Source organism: Strongylocentrotus purpuratus, unplaced genomic scaffold, assembly GCF_000002235.5.
Source record: "Strongylocentrotus purpuratus isolate Spur 01 unplaced genomic scaffold, Spur_5.0 spur5_scaffold_14, whole genome shotgun sequence".
In the NCBI taxonomy this organism is placed as follows: Eukaryota; Metazoa; Echinodermata; class Echinoidea; order Camarodonta; family Strongylocentrotidae; genus Strongylocentrotus; species Strongylocentrotus purpuratus.
The window spans coordinates 15,131,618-15,154,674 of NW_022145599.1; the positions used below are offsets into that span (position 1 = coordinate 15,131,618).

At 38.5% G+C, this 23,057-nt stretch overlaps 3 protein-coding genes across 3 annotated transcripts; all 3 read right to left on the reverse strand.

The window, feature by feature from the left end:
• Positions 1–16: 16 nt before the first annotated feature.
• On the reverse strand, positions 17–4,738 carry LOC577003. Its single transcript, XM_794845.5, has 4 exons — positions 4,281–4,738; positions 3,108–3,171; positions 1,374–1,532; positions 17–669 (listed from the first exon to the last, which is right to left on the reverse strand). The coding sequence occupies exons 1-4, from the start codon at positions 4,422–4,424 to the stop codon at positions 416–418; spliced, it is 621 nt and encodes a 206-aa protein (XP_799938.3). The 5' UTR covers positions 4,425–4,738; the 3' UTR covers positions 17–415.
• Positions 4,739–7,158: 2,420 nt separating this feature from the next.
• On the reverse strand, positions 7,159–10,262 carry LOC577063 (apolipoprotein D). The gene is made up of 4 exons (XM_777317.5): positions 10,035–10,262; positions 9,286–9,349; positions 8,306–8,467; positions 7,159–7,738 (listed from the first exon to the last, which is right to left on the reverse strand). Exons 1-4 carry the CDS (start codon positions 10,194–10,196, stop codon positions 7,509–7,511), a joined length of 618 nt encoding a protein of 205 aa, XP_782410.2. The 5' UTR covers positions 10,197–10,262; the 3' UTR covers positions 7,159–7,508.
• A 2,821-nt stretch (positions 10,263–13,083) lies between these two features.
• Positions 13,084–16,401, reverse strand: LOC105440522 (protein rolling stone-like). Its single transcript, XM_030984288.1, has 2 exons — positions 16,271–16,401; positions 13,084–13,951 (listed from the first exon to the last, which is right to left on the reverse strand). Exons 1-2 carry the CDS (start codon positions 16,380–16,382, stop codon positions 13,485–13,487), a joined length of 579 nt encoding a protein of 192 aa, XP_030840148.1. The 5' UTR covers positions 16,383–16,401; the 3' UTR covers positions 13,084–13,484.
• Positions 16,402–23,057: the final 6,656 nt, after the last annotated feature.

Below are 23,057 nucleotides of genomic sequence, written 5' to 3' on the forward strand. Positions count from 1 at the left end.
ACTTGACAGGTCTAGGTAATTTGAGATATATGCATATTTATTGGGAGGCACATGAGTTTAAAAAAAAAAAAATGATAATAACAGAAAGAGAAGAATTACAAAATAAATGTGTAGTTCCATCTACATTAAACTTACCATGTCCACATTTCAGTGTCATGAAAAATATATTACTACATGTATATTCTATACTGCCTATCGATCTTTAAACATGTTGTCACAATGTTCTACATTCTGACAGCTCATATATATTGCTGGCCTATATGGGCATATCATTTCTCTAAATTTGCTGGAAAATCCTTTGCCTTTGATTCTATGGCAAAATATGGCTTTCCATAATATTAATTAACATAATCATCGCGAATTAAATCCAACAATTTCCGAGAAAGTCCGAGAAAATCCGAGAAATCATATTGAATTAAATTCTAAAAAATACTTTTCCAGAGGGAGGAGGTGGATAGATACAACCCGGAACCTGGACCGTCTCTTTGGGCTTGTTCCAGAATTTATTAAATCCGGCTTTCTGGACAAATTCTAGGACCTGGTCCCGGTACTTTTGGCGGAACACCTGAGGGTCTCTGGCCAGGATGAAGAGCTGTAACATCAGTGGCTCGGTGACCACGGCATACTGGTATTCATTATCTTCGACGGGCCCGAGCTCGATCACCCAATCTGAAAAGATCCGAAAAAGGAGTATAAAATATTATTGGTATGTGGGATATGATTATTGACTGCTGTAAGGGGCACGATTAAAACTATCGCCCAAGGGGATCTCGAAACTTGACTATGCCCGAGACGAAGTCGAGTGGCACAGTGCAGTCTCGAGACTAGTGACCACTATTTTTTTTTGGGCCCTCGAAAATTTGAAAAATCGCACCCCCCCCCCTTTGAGCGCCAGGGGGGGGGGGGGCATCTCCAAAAAAGGTAAAATTAACGTGAAATTTGAACACGTTTTTTTCCCAGGGGGGGGGGGGGGGGGGGGGGAGGGACCCCTCTGGATCCGCCACTGGGGGCTCCCATTATATACACGTATACGTATAAGATTTATGTTAACTGGACTATCTAAAACCTCTAAAATCTAGATGATTAACTGAAGAAATTCACGTACAGGGTAAATAGGATAATTGGGATATTAAAAAAAGAAAAGCATCATAAGTGTGTGGTAATAAGAGGTATCTGGAGGTAGCTAGGAGCGATAACAGAAGATATCAAAGACACGTCTAGGGCGGAGGAATGTGAAGTAGAGGTGAACAAAAATTAGCAAAGTCTAACGAAAAAACAAACAAACACATCCAGTTTTTGTATGAAAGATTACAAGGTATTCATAAAATAAACAAAAATCATAAATATAGTGCAAAATTAACCAATGAACTTACAGTCCCCGAGAGGGGTACCAGTTAACTGAAGCTTGAGTTGACCCGGTTGGGCTGGGTCAGCGACATAGGCGTAGCCGGAGATCTCGCTGGCTGGGCCCGTAGGGGAGCCCTTACGACCGGAGTTGAAGACAGTCACGTTGGTTTCGCTAATTTTCCCATCTATATGTTAAAAAAGATTAATTGAGACAGAGAAATCGAATTTTAATTAGATTATATCTGATTAATTGTATGAAATTCCGAAATTCTATACGAGTCATAGATGAGGGAGGGCAGGCGCGGATCCAGGATTTCTTAGGGGAGGGGGCCCAACTTTTTTGTTTGTTTTGCTCCCGAAAATTTGAAAATCGCGCCGGCTGAAAAGTCGCTCAGTGGGGGGGGGGGGGGGTCTGGATCCGCCACTGAGGGAGGGAGAGAGATGAGATAGAGAGGAAAACGAAAGAGAGAGAGAGAGAGAGAGGGAGTCGTAGGGAGAGGATGAATGAGAGAGAGAGAGAGAGAGAGAAACCGAGAGAGAAACCGAGAGAGAAACCGAGAGAGAAAGAGAAAGAGAGAGAGAGAGAGAGAGAGAGAGAGAGAAGGAGAGAGAGAGAGAGGGGGGGGGGGGGGGGGTAAAGTTCCCAACAGAAAGATGGGAATATGTGTCGTAACCTAAATTATATTCTTTAAAATTTGCTATGTTGACTTGACTGCAATAGCCTAGCTACCCAGTCATAGAAAATTAATATCATGTAACTTAGTTTTGGGGCTTGCGCCATACAAACATTGCTTTCTTTTGCATGCCCCTCCACTTCATTATTATATTGAGGTCAACAATGTCCTGCTATCATGTTCAGTTCTCCAATATTTCTATTTTGTCTTTTACACAACCTTTTTTACATTTTGTTATGTTAATTCATTAATAAATATGTACTTGCTTCTCAAGTTAATATTGGACGGAGTAAATAAATCAATCAGAGAATATATATATTCGTTAAACGATATAATCTTTAGTAAACAGTTTTGATAGTAATACGTCATCATATTATCTGCCATTTGCCCCTGCCTTACATCAGAACGAGACACCCAAGGATTTTTTTACTTTTCATTTCATAACTTTGGCTCGTGAAGATACAATACAATTGCATCGAATCATGCTGCTGAATTATGAAAGCAGAAGAACGGGTTTCCATTGTTGAATGCTATTTGTTTCATAACGTTTACCGGTTATACAAAGGTCAACGTGAACTGAATAGATTTGGTGTACGACTGTTATGTAGTGGGATTCGATAATCATTCATTGTTGATCTCTAATAGATATTGGTGTGTGTGGGGGGGGGGGGGGTGACTGGTTGGGGTTATATTCACAGTATATACACTGTACTGTTGCCCATACAGTGGAATTTTTTTTCCTCACATCTTTTCATGAAATAATTGTGACAATATACATGTAGTTTATTCTTGATAAATAAACCTATATTCTCGGATCAATTTGTATAAATATCTATAATTACTCAATAAAGTTCTGAGAAGATATAAATAATTTTTATCAAGGAGAAAACATATTCTCACATTTACTTCATGAAAAGAGGTTTAAAAAAAAAAATTAAAAAATCATTCCAACTTTTTTGGCAACAGTACATTTACCTATAGGATAGGCACTGAGTATGTACGGGTCGAGAGGGACTAACGTGGACAAATCACCTTGTCAAAGATACTGTCTAAAGCCGAACTCTTTAAATTTCGAATTTTACTCACAAGTAGCCGTTGTGCAATAAGAATTCCTTTCGAATGTTTCCTTCACTATCAGATCGGAGAACATCTGTATGATGAGAAGAATTACAAATATAGGTCAAGTACGTTCAGTCATACGTTCAGTCAACGCAATATCCTTAAAATCACATTTTTGAGACCAAATTTGTGTCAGTACATTATTTTGATTGCTCTGCTAAGTCTGCTTATAGATTTATCTTGTAATTCGACTCAAAACTTATAATTGAATCAAATTTAGATGTTGAATTTGTCCGCTTGGCGAACAACTGTGCTTTAGCACAGGTTATTGCTGGGAAGCAGTAGAACTGTCAGAGATGGTCTTTACTAGAAGAGGGACACGAGAAGAATGAAAGACAGATATAAAGTGTAAAGACATCTCGTGAAGAAAAAACTGCAGATTGGCTCGGCCAAGGTTATTGTTTCATTAAAATGATGTTCATGTTCGGAATGAATTGAATCCTGCAAAATCAATGTATTGAAAGGGGCAGTGAGATACTCCGTTCCCCCTTTTTTGTTTAGCGTCCTTTTAGTAGTTTAATATTCATTGGTAGATTACTGACACTATTAGTAGGTGAATATGTTGAACTTAATTTTTCGAGTATGTAGATGACAATAATTCAGTTTTGACTTTCTCTTCGGCATAAATGTTTACATAATATATCTTCAGGTGTGTCCGACATGAATATCATCTTGGCATAGGCCTACGTATATTTTCATATATAAATACTGCAATACAAACTGAGTATCTGCCGCGATATTATGAAATGATAAAACATATGTGATATAATGATGATTATTCCTTTTACTGATAAGTGTCGTATTCATAGACCACGAAGGTGAAATGAAGGGTGTTACTGTGAACTGATTAAAGTAGATGATGAAGGAGGTGAGAGGGGAGAGTGAAAGAAGATGAGAGAGAGGGAGAGTGAAAGAAGATGAGTGAGAGGTATATATATATATATATATATATATATATAGAGAGAGAGAGAGAGAGAGAGAGAGAGATTGGGGAGAATTGGGGGGGGGGGGGTGATTGAGAGAACTGTTGCAGACAAGCGAACTCATGATAATATCAACCGAAGGCTCATGCATCGAAAGAGAAAATGGCGGAATGTATAATATCCACAGCCTCAAATATTCCTTTGAAAGAAAACTTACCTCATACCACCTCCCGGCATAGAAGTTGATGTTAAGTTCAGGCACGGTGTTTATGTTGGCTTGTTTCAATCCCCTACTGTCTACACGGTTTAATACAAAAACCATTACACTCAGCAGGCACAAAGCAACAGATTTAGTCGCCATCTTGACTTGTTCTCTCTAGATCTCCCTTAATATAATTCTCTGCAGGTCTTCCTGGTTGTCCGTTCCTAAAGTAAACACAGGTACAGGTATGTCCAGATCGTTTGCACTTCTGTAGATGATTCACATATAGTCATTGGTATTGTAATTGCATGCCAATAGAATTATATATGTTTGTGGACGCAAGGTTAAACACTCATAGTTTGCTTGCTTTGATTGCAATTGGTTAGTATAATGCTATACCGCAATGACAATGCAATATAACAAAGAAAGCACATGCGTTACTTTGATGTGAATGGTATCTCCGGATATCTCTCCGGATATATTGAGTAACCAGTCAGCAACTTTGGCTTATGCTTAAACCAGAGTTATTCTCATATTTTATGTTACCACCTAGCTGGAATAACTAGAGCACACCACCCTTGTATTTGCTTAATTATATCACCCTAGATCTAATTGCATCGTGACAACACGAGAGGTTAGTAACACAAAGACGTAACTCCAATCTGGCCATTTTGAGAAAAAGTGGTTTACGCGTCACTGAACACTTAGGCCTTAATGAGTTTAGTCTTTGCTTCACTAGTATAATGAGGTGTTGGGCGGAGTTAAGTCTCTGTGGTTCCTGGAAAGCCCACATTTTTCTGAACATTTTTATTTCAAATACTCATTTTGGTAAAATATGGAGTTACGTCTTTGTGTCACTGAACCCTCGATTACACAAAATAAAAACCCACTGGTATTGCCTCTGTACACATCAGTGGTTGTTCAAACTGATGACAATGCTGAAGCATACCCATCATCTTAAACTACGTTTTAAATGGGATAGATTAATACAAAGCAACCCTTCTCGATTACAGCAGATATAAACTCAATATCTCTTCCTCCTTTAACAAAAAAACTGTATGTCCTCATTTTAATGTTTGCCCCTCCTCAACAGCGTGTTGTAAATCCGTTTAAAACATGATACCAATCTGACTCACTGGATCTACCTGTATGCACTTGGTCTGTTTATTATTCTCAAATAAAATGTATATATTTATAAAATCCTTATCTCGTATCATAACTGATGAAGCACCATTTTGGCTTCAGAACGAACAAGTATATTTTTACCAGCTCTATCTCTATACACGTGAAGAATCAATATCAAGGGTATAATCAGAATATTTACCTCATCAATCCTATAATTCTTGCAACACAAGCAGGACCTTTACAATTGTTGCAAAGTCATGGGTTATGATTTCTATTGCATAAGCAGGAAGCTCTAACTTGCTTCCTGGTATAAGGTTCTGTACCGCAAATCACGAATCCAGAAATCTATTGTTCATTTCTATTTATATAGCAGTCATTTTAGACCCTCTATCAGATTGTCACGGTCATGAATCATAGTCTATGAAATGAAACTTTTGTATACTTGAGAACATAAAAATAATACACAATCGTTTTCACATCAACAGGTAACGAACGAATTATAATTATAGGTGAATTTCTATTAATTAAATTTTATTATCGGCGCATATAATTAAAAAGAAAAGTCTCTTGGACTGATTTATACATACATAGAACGCTTCAAGTCCACTAAAAATAACATCCTTTCAATAGAAGCAGAAAAATCAGACAAGCCAATCTTCCAAAATTCATAAAAGATTTTGTGAAATGTCATGCACGCAATATGATACAAATCATATAACCTGGGCACAATCAATTTTGTGTGTGCTCTGTTTCTCTTGTTTATCTATTAAAAGCAAATTATTTTCGGAGTGGATAAAACGTTCTTAAAAAAGTTATCGCTCTACAAGCGCAAAGTCTCAAGGCCTGTTTTTTTCTTTACGAGTAAACTGTAAGGCAAAGATCCCTAAATGATAGGCCAAAATGTAAGTCAAACTATTGACCGTCTTCCAATCATGTTAGGGTCTATTGATCATTGATTGATTATATTCGCAAGAGATCCCAATCAGTAAAAATATGGATGTTATTGATGCTAGCCATTGGAACCGACAGTTTAATCTTATTTTCAAGTATCCACATTTCTTGGAGAACAACATCCAACCAGACACATATTAAACCAATCCACCAATCCATCCATCCATCAATCAATCAATCAACCAATCCACCAATCAATCAATCAGTCAATCAATCAATCAATAAACCAACCAATCAATCAATCAATCAATCAATCAAACAACCAATCTACAAATCAATCAATCAGTCAATCAATCAATCAACCTATCCACCAATCAATCAATCCATCCATCAATCAATCAATCCATCCATCCATCAATCAATCAATCAATCAACCAACCAATCAATCAATAAATCCATCCATCCATCTATCAACCAATCAATCAATCCATCCATCAATCAATCAATCAATCAACCAATCAATCAATAAATCAACCAATCCACCAATCAATCAATCAATCAACCAACCAACCTATCCACCAATCAATCAATCAATCAATTAATAATTCAACCAACCAATCAATCAATCAATCGATCATGCAATTATTCATTCAACCAACCAATCAATTAATCAATTAATCAATCATTCATTCATCCAATCAACCAATCAATCAATCAACCAATCCACCAACCTATCAATCAATCAATCAATCAATCATTCAACCAACTAATCGATCAATCAAACTATACATAAACCAGTAAATCAATCGATCGATAAGCTAATCAGTAAGCAAAAATATACATGTATCAACCAATCAAACAGTCAGTCAATAAAAACTCGATGACTCAATCATTATTATAATGAATAGATATTGTCAGTTGGTAACAAAAACGAATAACTTAAATTAAATTAATCCGGCAATTAACATACTAATATTTAACCAATCAGATCAGATCATTGATAACCAATAAATCATTCAGTCAATCGTAAAATCAATCAATGTATTTTTGAAATTATCAATCGGCAATCAATCAATCAATAATTATTTATCTATTGATTTGCTATTCATTGCAAGGACGTATTATGTTATCCGAACATAGTTTCCATGGGATATGCTAAAAGCATTGAAATTGCCCCCGAATTTTCTTTCTTCGATCTTGCTCTATATAACGACTAATCAACTTTCTTTAATTTGTGACATAGTTGCACTGGTCTGACTGGTAGGTCTCCTGGGGACGGTTCCAGAAGCACTTGAAGCCGCTCTCTCTGAGGAACGCCAGGACTGTCTCCTTCTCATCTGATCCCATGAACGCAGAGGCATCCCTGGCCAGAACGAAGAGGGTGGCCTTGTTCGAATCACTGACCACTGAGTACTGGTACTGACCTCCCACCACGGGACCAAGCTTCAATATCCAGTCTGTGTTTGGAAACAAATTATAATACTTCAATACTTTATCAAGTTTCCACTGAAAAGCATGAGAGAAATTACTATGCCATTGAGCCAATCAGAATGATTTATTTCTTGAAAAATATTGTACTCCCAATGCATTAGAATCTCGATGTTTAAACACCCCCAAAGGCCCTTTACCCCCTCCACACCCTCTCTTGCGTGGTCGCTCTGTGACCTCGCAAAATCCCCCCCCCCCCCCCCCACACACACACATACACACACACATTTGAGAAATTGTTGAATAATTTGACAAATTCTACACATCTCTGATGATTATTATAAAAAGGCCTTGTCTTCCTGTTCGACAACTTATAGCCCGTCTGTACTAGCTTGGCCAGGGGTAAGACCTCCCTGCAAGGTCACTGACAGGTGGTTATCTCATCAAATCAGCTCTAAATTAACATAAGAAAAAAGGGGAACCAATAAATAGGCATTTTTTGCTACATATAGGGCGCGAGTAGCTATAAGTAGTACAGTAGGGATTTAAAACATGTAAGATTAAGTGTAACAGCTACTAAAATGAACAAAGCTTACAATCTCCTGGTACCGGGACTCCCGGGAATTGCACGGTCAGTTTTCCCGGTTGAGATGCATCGGGAACAGTAGCTGTTCCCGTAATGGTGTTGAAGTCCCCATCGGGTGTGCCCACAGTGTTTGCGTTAAACACAGAGATAGTCCCGTCCGCGTTCAAGCCATCTAGAAAAGCGACAACAAAAAACGACAATAAACCCCTGTGCACTCGATCGTTGCGTCATTTAACTGACGGAGGACTGCGTCAGGGATTATCGCGGCCTTTGACGCACAATATTTGAATGTTGATCGTACGAAAGGGGATGTAAAATTCCACACACACATATACACACACACAACAGTGCAATAACCACATTGCATTTCTAGCATTGCACTAATCACCTTCAAAAGGCCCATTAGCGCAGGTATTGACGTAATCAAAATGACGCCTCGCGTGCGACGGGTATGAGTTTATCACGTGAAATTAGTTATCAAAAAAAAAATATTGGCTATGATAGTGGTCGAAATATTAGTGATGTTCTCATTTTGCCTTTGACTAAACAATAAAAAGACCATTATGATGACAACGATATTGGTCTTTTTTAGTCGTAAATTTACTTTCCTTTAATCATGTTAATGGTCATGGGCATGAAAAGCAACAGCCAATTAGTTTTGTTTAAATGGTTTGTTGTTGTTGGTGTTTTGTAATCCTTATACACGGCCTAAAAGGGACTACTTTCAACATAAGTTTTTTTGTATTCGCTGTTTGTTTTCGATTGATTTGAGGGACGTTGTTGTGTCTACAGTAACTGATTAAAAAACAATCAAGTTCGTATATACGAGAACATCAAACGGCATCCATAATGATATCATATTCTGTTATAAAGTACTACACTGTAATTACCAACATGCCATATAAATATTAAAAAATGAGAAATAAAATATACTAAGCTTCTTATAGCTTTATTAGTCTTATATATATATATATATATATATATACTCACAATCTGCTGTCACACATTTTGCGTTCCGCTCAAACGTAACGTTCACAACAAGATCGGTGTAAACCTGAAACATAATAAACAGACACAAATATATTCATATTTCATTATTCTTTTATTCTTTCATTATTTTTTGAAAGGAAAATAATGACAATACATGACAAAAACCTACATGATTCTCTGATATTAGGATCAATTTGGTACACTGTCGTATCCAGGTACAGAGAGAACTAACTGATTGACTAATATATTTAAATGTTATGCATACCTTTTTAAACAAAGGCTGTTCTTAACATTCCCAAAAGCTTGTCCGATGCTTGCCCGACATAACAACAGGTGATAAACGCAGACTGGATTCCGAGTATTGTAGTTCATTCATTAATAACAGTTTAATGGAATAACTGATCACTAGGTCCCCACGAAAAAAACATCATACATTTGAATACGGTCAGTAAACCGGTCTAGCAAATCCGTCTATTACGGTACATTGTGGGTTATCTCTCTTGCTTGTAGAAAACCTACATGTCAACTAAATGTAGGACCTGTTTATCAACAAGCACTCATCATCATGTTTATTCGGCTCTATAATGTGTCAAAATACATGTACAACGCCACTTTAAACATCATAAAATTCGTATATATATCTGCATGTATACAGAGAGAGGAAGAAGAAAAAAAAAAAAGAATATAAATTTTCGAATCGTCAGTCGTAATCTTCAAAATCATTTTTTTTTAAATATTTTTTTCTTTACCTGGTACCATCGTCCTAAGTATGCTTGGACGTCGAGTTCATTCACGGTTTCGGGCGCCCCGAAGCACGAATCTCCTCTGAAGAAGGACCCGAGACGGAATCCCACGGAATGGCTGACCAGCCCCAAGAAAACAACACAGACGAGGAAACGTACAGCCGCCATTTTTCTCTCTCTCCTTCTTCTTCTTTTTAAGAGCCGAGGCGAGCCTGATATCAAGTTTAAATAGTGATTAAAACTAAAACGACTGGCTTGTTTTACACCGCAGGAATTACGTCATACCAGGGGCGTAGACAACGGGGGGGGGGGGGGGGGGGATGAGGGGGATGCATCCCCCCTACCTCACAAGGTGGGGGGGATGGCATGTACAATCATCCCCCCCCCCCCAGGTTTTGGGGAATGATATTTGCTTACTTAATAAGTTATAATGATGATAATAATAGTAATAATAATAATGATAACAATTATAATATTAATAATAATAATAATTATGATGATGATAATAATAATCCTCATCATTATTGTAATTGTGTTTATTGTTATTAGCCGCATTCACAAGGTGAAAGCCAATTCAGACGGTAAGAAAAAGAAAATCTTACAAGTATTTTGTGGTTATCTTGTGGTTTGGAAACCACAAGATAACCACAAGATTAAACAGGCGCGGATCTACGGGGGAGGTTTAGGGGGGGTTAAACCCCCCCTTGGGCGGCCCAAAAAACAAACAAAACAAAAAAGGGAAAAAAAAGAAGAAAAAAAAGAAAAAAAAAGAAAGAAAAAAGAACGCACGCTGGAGAGAAACCCTTTCAAGTGCAAATATTGTGAGAAGATATTCAACTCATGATAACTCTGGATATAACTGTGTATTTAACTGTTACTTGATTTAAAAAGACGTTATCATGCACTGCTTTTTATGGTCTCCATTGTGTTAATAGATGCCAGGAAAACATCACTTACGGGGTTCAAATAAACACCCCAAAAAAAAATCGGCTCGCCGCTTCGCGGCTCGTGGACGATGCTCTGCATCGTCATTATTTTGGTCACCCCCCCCCCTTAGCAAAAAGCTAGATCCGTCCCTGAGTCATCCCCCCCAGGTGTACAAACCTGTCTACGCCACTGCGTCATACCGACGTCAAAGTACATCAGTCACACCGCAAAAAACTGATGATATAACCACAGAGTTTTTTGCTGTGTGATGTAATGTTGGATGTGTCGCGGTATAGTGGTTCATTCACTTCGCTCTTAATCCTTGGGTTGAGGTTTCGAATCCTACCCTGGAGCTAATGTCCTTTGGCAAGACATTAATCCACATTTGCCACTCTCCACCCAGGTGTATTTATACTTGGTACATGTAATTGCTGGGGCAATGATAAATGCAGGGCATACAGGAATACCGGTCTCAATACTGATGTGGCTACCCTTTACAAAAGACCAATATGACCCAATTACTTTTTATTAATGATATACTAACACTATATATACATATATATGTTATAAATTATTTATATGATTATTGATATATTCGGTTTGGTCTGTCCATGGTCCATGACCTGTCGTCGGTTCGGTGTCGGCAGTGTCTCACTGGTGTGACATGGTATAATCCTGGCCTGCATTTTTCGGTTTCTGTGTTTACAATTCGGCCTTGTCTTACGACTTTAATCTTTTATGTCCTCTGGTTCTACGCCCTTTACTCCGGAAGATAACTCAGCATACATCACCGGTGGATTTAAAGGTAAAGGCCAGTTGTCATGTGATTGCATTGTGAAAGAAACGTTGTGGAATCGATTAGTAGGCGGTTTCCCGGAAAAATTTGTATCATCACGTATTAGTCAAAACATATTCTTTCACATGATTGGTAATAAGAGCTTCCATTTCATTTTTTTGAGAGGGGGCGTTTCCAAAACTAGTCTATACCTCTAAGGGAACAACCGGTCCATTGCCCCCCATCCACATTGTGACTCAAGGCTTTTAGTACACAAATCGAAGAATGTGTGCCCCGTCCCCCCCCCCCCCATTTTGCGGAGTTTTTTGTCTTCTTTTCCTTACATGCTTGTCAGGTGAATTTAAAGTAAAAAGGCACCTAATATTTTTTTCTTTTGCTTATCACCACATGCTTGAAAATGTTGCCCCTCTTTTACAAAAAATGACTACCTGTATATTCATGTTCCAATATTGATATGGCTATGTTGCCTGGAAACTAAAACAGTATGTAGGGCTAATTTAATAATGAAGTGAAACTCTGATAAAGGTTTGTTTGTGTGGTTTTTATTTACGTCATAAAACAAGAATATACAATAAAAAGTAAGTAACAAAATAAAAAAAGAATTTATAAACATATACATAATATACAGTAAACATAAGTCAGAAGTATCACATGGCATTACATTTAAAACAAAAACTAAAAACTAAAACAACATTATGAACGAAAGAATGTACACAGAAATATAAACAAAAAGACAGAGAAACAGACGGCTGGATATGGGATATGGGACGGCTGGGGGGAAATGCGATAAAAAGGTTGTCTTAGTCGCTGTAGGTAAAGGGGGCACAAGTTCATGAGAAATGAAAAGGGAAACTTATCAGGAGGGAAATATACACTTATTAGAGAAGAGAAGGAGCACGTGTCAATTTACAAAGGGCACTTATGACAATTGAAAAGGAGCAAATGTCGGAAGGAAAGTGGGAACTATCAGATAATAAGGGCAGTTATCACAAGTGAAAAGGGGCATTTATGAGAAGGGGAAAGGTGCTTTTATTGAAAAGGAAAAGGGGCACGAATCAGGGGGAAAGAGGTGAAAGATGCACATCTTGTAATTGAAAAGGGGCACTCTCTTGAGAAGAATAGGGGCACTTATGATAATGGAAAAGGGGTACGTATTACGAAGGACAATGGGCACTTGTCGAAGAAAAAGGGGCACTTATTATATGTAGATTGTAATAGGGACAATTATTGGAGGTGTGAACAGGTGCATCATTAATGATAAGTGGAATGAGTTCTTATCAAAAAGGAAAAGGGGCACTTATTATAAAGGAAAAGGGGCACGTGTAAAACAGGGAGGGGGCACTTATCAGAAGTGAAAAGGGGCACTCATCAGAAATAAAAAGGGACACTTATTACAAAGGAAAATGTACACTTGGCAGAGGCTGTAAGGATCACTTACACAAAAAAGTGAAACTGGCACCTATTAGAAATAAAAAGGGGCACCTTTCTAATGTGTTTACTTTTCCTATATAGAAAGGGGCACTTTTGAGATACTTGAACAATTAGGGGAACTATGCCCCTTCCCCCTTCCGGGTATGCCGCCTTGGTTGAGTAGAAAAAATAGAGAGACACAAATGTGTTGTAGCAGAATTGTAGTAGTGGGAGTACGCTAAAAGCAAGCGTAGCGCTAATCGGCCCATTATATGCATCGGTATCAGCCCGATTCGTCAAACGATGAGGGAGCTAGGTGCACATCATGGCTCGATCTGCTCATATTGATCGCCTCGTAGACCTTGAGAACAGTTGAGCCTTTCCGCCACGCGTTTTCTAAGCTTGGTGAGCCCCCACATCACTGGATGAAACACGAAAATGAACACGAAAATACTGACGACCGACACGGCCGACAGTTTCGGGCTGCCGCTGTAGTCGAGGATCGAGTATATCGGAGCATGTCCAGTCGCCCAGTAGATCAGGGTGAATGTGAGATAGCTGATCCCGAAGATGAAAGGGTAGATGACATGGACGATTCGACAAGGTGTCGCTGTGAAGGTGAGCTCTAGGATACTGAAGACCCCTGGTAGGGTGTGGCAGGTGATGTCAAATAACCAGTCTGGATAGGCAGGGTCGTAGAGGGCTCCCCAGAAGACAACCAGGACAATACAGGTCCATGTGACGGTGACGTTGTAAAATAGCCATTGGACCATGTAACGTCCTTTAAGTACTGGAAGAAAACATAGAGACATATAGAGACATAACGACATGTGAAATTCAGGCTTCAAACCGGGTTACGACAGAGGAATTGGAAAAGGAGAAGAGGTTGGATGTAGACAGAGGAAACAACAGTTACTGATTTGTGGGAAACCAATATTTAACCTAGACTCGTACTCCAGAGTTCCACCTGAAAGATGGGAACCCGGAATATTGCGAAGATATTATACCATCGATGACCCTAGATCAAGAGGGATGAGAAATGCATGTTTACGTGTAACTATAAACTACGAACGTAGGATAATTAGGATAATTTCCCCACGGAAAACTAACATTTTACGATTTTTCCCATCAGTTAGATTTTGGGGGTTTTCTTTTTATTGCTAAATGTGCTAGTTTATGGAAGAGATGTAATTTTCTCGGGGGATATCGGGTATCATTTACCATAAAGCTAATTCAAGGTGTCGTGGTCTACTGTATACGTCATCGGTCTGTGGATCACTCATGTCCTTTGGAAAGACATTAATCTACATTTTGCCACTCTCCATCCAGGTGATGTAAATGGGTACCCAGGGGGAAGATTTATTTGTTTGTTTAAAGATGGTGCCTTTGGCGTAACACAGTTTACGTTTCCACTCCCATATCATTTCTGTATTTCTTCATAAAAATCGCATTAGATGTTTTGACTTCGAGTTTTCATTCATACCAAGTTATCGACAATTAGTGAAAGGATGAGATTTGACGAATAAAGACACATATAATGAGAAAAAGCAGTCGGATTAAAGGACAGAAAGCAACAGCTAACTGAGACAAGGATCTGCCACGTACTGCAGCATATGGAAACGTTTGCTTGTATTTGTCTCATAAAAGAAGTTGATCACAAACTGACTCCCACACGGCGTTGAGTGCTCAGGGGTCACAGGCCACTGGCTTCATCGGGCAGGTAGTTCCATTATGTGAATGGGTAAATTAACTATTACAAAATGAGGGGACACATTGCATTGTACAATAGGGACATACAATGGTTTTATTGTGCAGAACCCTTTTATTGACTTACTTATTGCATGAAACTATAAAACCAAAATGCATTTTGTATTCTAACAATTTGCGTACAAAGAATAATAACAGGTGAATGAAATGCATAAACACCACAAACACCTGGGGAGGAAGCATGCATAAATTTGAATACATATAGTTGATAAACGACTCCGATGAAACTATAAAACCAAAATGCATTTTGTATTCTAACAATTGGCGTACAAAGAATAATAACAGGTGAATGAAATGCATAAACACCACACCTGGGGAGGAAGCATTCATAAATTTGAATACATATAGTTGATAAACGACTCCGATGAAACTATAAAACCAAAATGAAATTTGCGTTCTGGCAATTGGAGTACAACGAATGATAGCAGGTGAATGAAATGCTTCAACAGCAACACAAACACCTGGGAAGCTAGGAAGCATCCATAAATTTGAATAATTTAGTTGATAAACGACTCCGCATGTGGACGTTTGTTGGAGCAGAAAGCAGTGGATTCTTAACAACACGAACCCATTTAACAGAATGTCGGAACGTAAATTAAATTTGGCGCGGTTGAAAAATGCATCTTTCTACCCTGCGACTTGAATGGTACGATTCAGTAAATTAAAACAGTAAAATGGCTCTTATTTTAAAATAACTCATTAAATAAAACCCCAAACTTCAGTGATATCAGAACAAATATGTTAAATCTTACTAATAGTTAAAAAAAAGATGTATAAACATTGTGAAAGTGTCGCATTTTACGATAAAAGACGCCGATTTGGCGAAGATGACGTCATAAGTGCGCTTGCATCAGGGATTTCAAGGTCAAAAGGTCAATTCAGACACTGATAAGTTATTGGTCGAGCCTTTTTGTTTCCTTTATTCCGACAAAATTATACAATCAATCAAAACAAGTTTAATACCAGAAGAAAGCTAACGATTAGTATTTTCATTAACCGCTTGCCCCAAAGTCGCTTGACCACAGTGAAACGAGTGAGAGCTTGAGAAAGCGGCCAAAGTTTGATTGAAACTCGCTATTTGCTCTTCTCCAACGCAAAAAGAGACGACATTGTGCTGGATAAATGTATTTTTTCCGACAAAAGTACAGAAAATTTGCATATGGTCTTTTTATATTATACTTTATGAAATGTTACCCGATTGAATTCCGAGCGCCCCAATGCTGGAAAGAAACGCACATTTTAGAAAACTTCACTTTTTCGTGGAAAAATGCTTATTTGTTCTATGCACGCAAGTCAGATTGAGCGGATGATACAACGTTTCCATATGAGACCCAAAACTAACCGTTAGAAGCAGGAGACGACCTGGACTGCCTCTGGAGACACATATCAACCACAAGATTCACCAGAGCAATCAGGGTATAGAGAATGAAGACGGTGTAGGACAATATTGTCATTTTGATGTAATACTGGATACTAATGCGCCTTGAGCATTTGACTGTCAAGTGGATTTGGCGCCTTATAAATCATATGTATTATTATTATTATTATTATGACATCAATCCACAGGTAAAGCTGGTAAGCCAGGAAGTACCCGGTCATCAGTAACCGGTATATCAAGAGCACCACCCTAGGGAGTGCGCACTGTAAACAGGAGGAATAAATAATGCTCAACAGCAACCTAAACATTTATGATCATAGGATTTATGGGTAGTTTTGGGAAAGTGAAAACTCACAAAATATTCATAAAGATTCAAAAGATTCAATATTCTGCCAATGAAGAATATTACTCCAACTTACATTCTTTTTCAAGTTGCACTTCTTTTCGTATGGTTATGCACCCGTCATGAATTCGACAATTTTTTCTTCATATTTATCATTCAATACTCAATAACAATTATAATGATGATGATGATAATAACAATGAAAATAATGATTATAATAATAATAATAATATTATTAATACAGTCAAACCTGCTTTAGTGACCACCTGTCTACAAAGACCACTTTTGGTGTTTCCTTTGGGCGGTCGCTATAGACGAGTTTGACTGAAGTGGGTAATTGCATATCGCTCTGTTTGTCAGACTTAACACTCCTGGCACTCCGCAAATGAAAATGACTGAATTTACTTTGCAGAATCAGTCCAAATTTCACCATGTCACGTTTTTATTTCATGAATACGTCTTGACAAAATGTTATACTTGCCTCTGATGGTTTTCAAATTGATAACTTTCTATGTCTGTAGTTTACGATGAAGGCTATAATCATGTATGATTTATAAATAAAACAACAGGCATATTACTAAGGGACTTTATTACCGTTGAAATACATCCATCAATTCAGGCAGGTAAATTGCAATTACTGCTAATTTCCTTTTTCTATCTAGCATACATACGGCCCTGCCCGCCTGTCACCCCCCCCCCCCCCTCCCGCTCCCTACTCGTTGCCCCTGTCCGATCATGAATGATCGGTGCTCTTGGCCTCACCTGAGTTGTCGTGAAAACATCGTACGAGGTCGTTGAAAGACCGAAATCGGAGACTGAGACTGAGACTGAGCACGAACATTTTCGGCATCCCGCCATCTTGGTATATCGATTCCTTTTGATAAAAAAACAGGATTTTTCCGAAGTTCAAATTTTCTGATTTTAAGTTGCAATTATTGCTCTATTTATACGTTCTACCTCTGTATTGTTTGTTACGCGCACTGTTGGAAATGGAATTCTTAAACCACTTAAACCACATGTTTGCATTTTTATTGCTAATCATTTTCCTGATTAGACGAGTCATGTTCGGCCAGAGAAGTCAATAAATAGGGTCTAAGGGTCATTTCTAAATGACTATTATAAATGAAAGTAAGTCATAAGATGCGATTGTTCCTAGTGATAGGGTGATTTTAGAGTAAAAAGGCAACTAATATTTGTTAATTTTGCTTATCATTACATGGTTGGAAAAATGTGCCCCTCTTTTACCAAAAAAAATGACGACTTGCATATCCATGTTCCAATATTGATATTGCAAAGTCGCCTGGAAACTAAAACAGTCAGTAGGCCTTATTTGGTTCTAGGACAATTACCCCCTGGGCAATCAACCCCGGAAAATTACCCCCGGAAAACTACCGCCAAAGGACAATTACTCCCTGGAATATTACCCCCCAGAGAATCATCCCCGAGGACAACTACCCCCAAGGACAATTACCCCCGGTAAATTACCCCCCCGGAGAATTACCCCCGAGGAAAATTATCCCCCAAGGACAACTACCCCCGAGGACAATTACCCCCTAGGACAATTACCCCCCGAGGACAATTACCCCCTAGGACAATTACCCCCCGAGGACATTAATACCCCCTAGGACAATTACCCTCCGATGACAACTATCCCCCGAGGACAACTACCCCCCGATTATAATTACCCCTCCCCGAGGACAATTCCACCGATGACAATTACCCCCCCAAGGACAACTACCCCCCCCGGACAATCAGGATTCAATAGCAAAAGACGATCTGACACATTGAGAAATGGCTACGAGCCCATAAGATCCCCTGCATGAACCCATATTCTTTCAAATAGTATAGCACGTTTTCTTCCTCATTACTACACATTTCCCTTTTATTATAGTTTATGCAACGCCAGTAATAATAATAATAATAATAATGTTTTATTTACCCAGGGTAGCCACTTCAGTTATGAAACTGCTCTTCCAGCGGGCCCTGCATAACATAATATGTTATTATTACCCTTCTCCAATCTAATATGCTGAGCGCCTAGCTAGAAGGCAGAAGGTCCAATATTTATTGTTATAAGTCTTTGGTATGACTCGGCCGGGGTTTGAACCCACGACCTCCCGTTCATGAGGCGGGCGCTCTAACCGCTGAGCCACCATGCCCGGTTGCTAATTTCCACGAAAGATGTAAGTTTTAGGTAATTGACTTCTGTCCAGCGCTTTTCGAAATGCATAGAAATACATTTCTCTGGAGCAGCGTTATTTTAACCTTTTGTTAGTCACGGTACCCTCTTAAGAAATGAAAATTTTCTCCCAAATCCCAAAGTCTTTACAGATTATTAATTTTTGCGTGACTCTGGCTCTCGTCAAGTGCTATGCACACACGTATTGGCACATTTTAAGAATAAACAGGAGATCACATTTTCAAACTGGTAAAAAATTAGTTTGTAATCCACACACTAGAAACTATTTAAAGTACTGCATGCGGGCACCTTGCCGCCGAATGTACATAAATAAAAAGTGATATATTCGGTCATGACCTTTACCAAGTTTCCACTGAAAAGCATGAGAGGAATGACTATGCCATTGTGCCAATCAGAATGAATTATTTCTTGAAAATATTCTACTTCCAATGCATTCTAATATTGATTTTTAAACAACCCCCCCCCCCAAAAAAAATCCTTTACCCCTTCCACACCCTCTCCACACCCTAGCTCTGTGATCTCGCAAAATGCCCAACCCCAACACACACACACACACACATACACGCACACATTTGAGAAATTGTTGAAGAATTTGACATCTTCTACACATCTCTGATAATTATTATAAAAAGGCCTTGTCTTCCTGTTCGACAATTTATAGCACGTCTGTATTAGCTTGGCCAGGGGGATTAGACCTCCCTGCAAGGTCACTGACAGGTGGTTATTTCATCAAATCAGCTCTCAATTAACATAAGAAAAAGGGGAACCAATAAATAGGCATTGTTTGCTACAATAGGGCGCAAGTAGCTATAAGTAGTTCAGTGGGGATTTAAATCATGTACATGTAAGGTAAAGTGGAACAGCTATTAAAATGAACAAAGCTTACAATCTCCTGGTACCGGGACTCCCGGGAATTGCACCGTCAGTCGTCCCGTTCGGATGCATCGGGAACAGTAGCCGTTCCCGTAATGGTGTTTAACTCCCCGTCGGGTGTGCCCACAGTATTTGCGTTAAACACAGAGAGAGTCCCGTCCGCGTTCAAGCCATCTAGAAAAGTAACAACAACAAAAAACGACAATAAAGCCCTTTGCACTCGATCGTTGCGTCATTTGTCTGACGTAGGGATGTGTCAGGGACCAGCGCGGCCTTTGACGCACATTGTATGAATGATAATCGTATAAAAAGGGAATGCATAACGAGTTTAACAAAAATTGTTTTAAATTTCCAGCATTGCACTTATCGCCGCCACAGACTCGATTGGCGCAGGTAATAACGCAATCAGAATGACGCCAAGTGTGCAACGAGCAGGGGTGGCGATCCCGGGGAACGGTGGGGGGGGGGGGGGACGCGTCCGCCTTCATTTTGTTAGGGGGATCGCCCCCCCCCCGGAAATTCGAAAAAGTGCAAAACAAAATGTATAGCAAATACTAACTTAAGACTGCGACACACTATTAGGTTCTGGAGGGGCCAAGAGTGCTGCGTTTAGACAAATAGAAATGCAAAAACCTTCTCGCTTGGTCGCTACGTTCCCTTGCATAATATCCTTCAAAATGTACAAGTAAATAATTATGTCTTTTTGCGAAGTAAATGAATTTTGTTAATACAACAAAACTTCAAAAACCTGTGAAGGGGAGTCAATTCCGTCACCTCCGCCCCCAGGGGGAGGGGGAGGGGGAGGGGGAGGAACTCACATATTAAGACATACGGGGGGGGGGGGGGTGGTGTCACTCTGATGGGTCACTTTTTCACCCAAAATCCTAAACATAGGTCCCATTCTTAACAAAAATATCTTTAAACATAGGTCCGGTTTTTTAAATTTTCAAAATTTCCGGGTGTTTGCCAGGCAAACACCCGGAAAATGCGAAAAATGGTCTTTACTTCGAGAAAAATGACCCTTTAACATGGATAGGGGTTTCGAGGCTTGAGCGGCACACCCAATTCCGAACCGATTCTGTGTACCCCCCCGGGCTTCGCCCCTCTAGTTCACTTTGCTCCCTCGTCCCTCGCATTTCGTCCCTCCCCCGGTCATGAAAAGAAATCGCCGCCCCTGGCAACGAGCATCAGTTTATCACATGGAATTAGTCATTAAGTTACCATAATGTAGTGGTTAAACAAGCAGTGTTGAGTCATCATTTGGCATCATTCGACTAAACCACAAAATTATGATGACACAACGATATAATATAATAGTGGTCTGTCGTAGCTGTAAATATCTTTTACTTCTTGACGAGTACTTTTCCAGAGGATATGAAAATAGCAAAAGTGACTCCACTTTATAAAAAGAAAGATAAAACTGATGTTAGCAACTATAGACCTATTAGTGTTTTAAGCGTAGCATCAAAGATTCTAGAAAAATCGGTCTGTGTTCAAATTGAAAGATACTTCAAAGAAAATGATATAATTTATGAATTTCAATCTGGTTTTCGACACGATTATTCGACTGAAACATGTCTAATTCATTTCACTGATTATTTGAGGAGAGAAACTTCCCAAGGGCGCTTTGTTGGTATGGTGCTCCTTGATCTGCAAAAAGCTTTTGATACAGTTAATCATTCCGTCTTATTGAAGAAGTTACAACTAATGGGTTTTGATAAGGCAAGTTTAGATTGGTTCAGATCCTACTTATCTAATCGACAGCAAGTAGTGGCCATTCATGATATTCGTTCCAAACTAATGCCTTTAACATGCGGTGTTCCTCAGGGAAGCATTTTAGGCCCAATTCTATTTTCAAGTTATATAAATGATATGTGTATTTGTATAAAAGACTTCAAACTATTATTCTACGCAGATGACAGCGTACTACTCTATTCAAATCCTGATCCTAAATATATTGAGGAAAAGCTCAGTGAACATTTGTCTACGTGTGTCGATTGGATGACTGATAATAAGCTTTCTTTACACTTGGGAAAAACAGAAAGCATTTTATTTTGTTCTAAAAGTAGTTCTAAATAGTCATTTGAATTCAAAGTGACACACAATAATCAAGCAATCAAGAGAAAAGAGTCTGTGAAGTATTTAGGCATTGAGTTGGCTAGCGAAATTTCATTTTCATCTTTAGTAGAATCAGTTGTAAAAAAAAGCAAATTCTCGTCTGAAATTTTTGTACAGATATCAAAGTTGTATGGATTTAAAAGCAAGACGTACACTCTGTTTTGCTCTTATTCAATGTTTATTTGACTATGCTAACCCTGCATGGTACTATAAACAAGTCAGATCAAAAGAAGTTGAAGATTATACAGAACAAAATGGTGAGATTTATCAACTGTTCTGGTCCAAGAACTCATGTTGGCTACAGCGAACTTTCTAAAGCTGGTTTTCTTGAAGTCGACCAAAGATCAAAACAACTCGTATTGCATCACGTGCATAACATATATCATACTAGGTCGAATCATTATATTCGATCCAACTTCGATCTTGTTACTGACGTACATGATTATAATACAAGAAATAGACGATTCAACTTTAACTTACCAGAAAGAGTAGGTAGTATTGGAAATTCGTTTTATTACAATGCCATAAAACATTGGAATTCCCTTCCCAATGGTGTAAAAGAAATAGGAAACTATGATCATTTTAAGAGGAAATTAAAGGAATACCTAATACTTGACAGTCAGAGAAGAGAAGTGAATGACATGTTATATGATTGAATACTATTTTAACTTATTAATTTTATACATGTCTGTAAGGGACACCACTGGAAATAAGCTCTCGAGCTTTCGTGGGTTATCCTGTTCAAGCTGACTTATTTTTGATCTGTTATTATTGTATATTGTTGTATGTTGGAAGCTTGTCGAATACAAATCAATCAATCAATCAATTTAATCCTTTAAATGGTCATGGCATGAAAAGCAATAGCCAGTTAATTTGTTCCGAAGTGTGTTTATATTTAGTAAGCGGCCAAAAAGAAGCTTCTTTCAACACAATGTTTTTTTTAAAATTACTTGTTTGTTTTCGATTGATCTTGGGGACGTTGTTGTGTTGATGATTTGAAGAAAAAAATCAAGTTGTTTTATACAGGAATATGCAATGGCATCCTGATATGATATCATTATCTGCTATACAATACTACACTGTAATTAAATACCGCATATGCTTTTAACACGAGATATAAATATAAAAATGAGAACCATAATGTACTGCACTTCTTTTTAGCTTTTTTAGACTATACTCAAAATCTGCTGTCACACATTTTGCGTTCCGCTCAAACG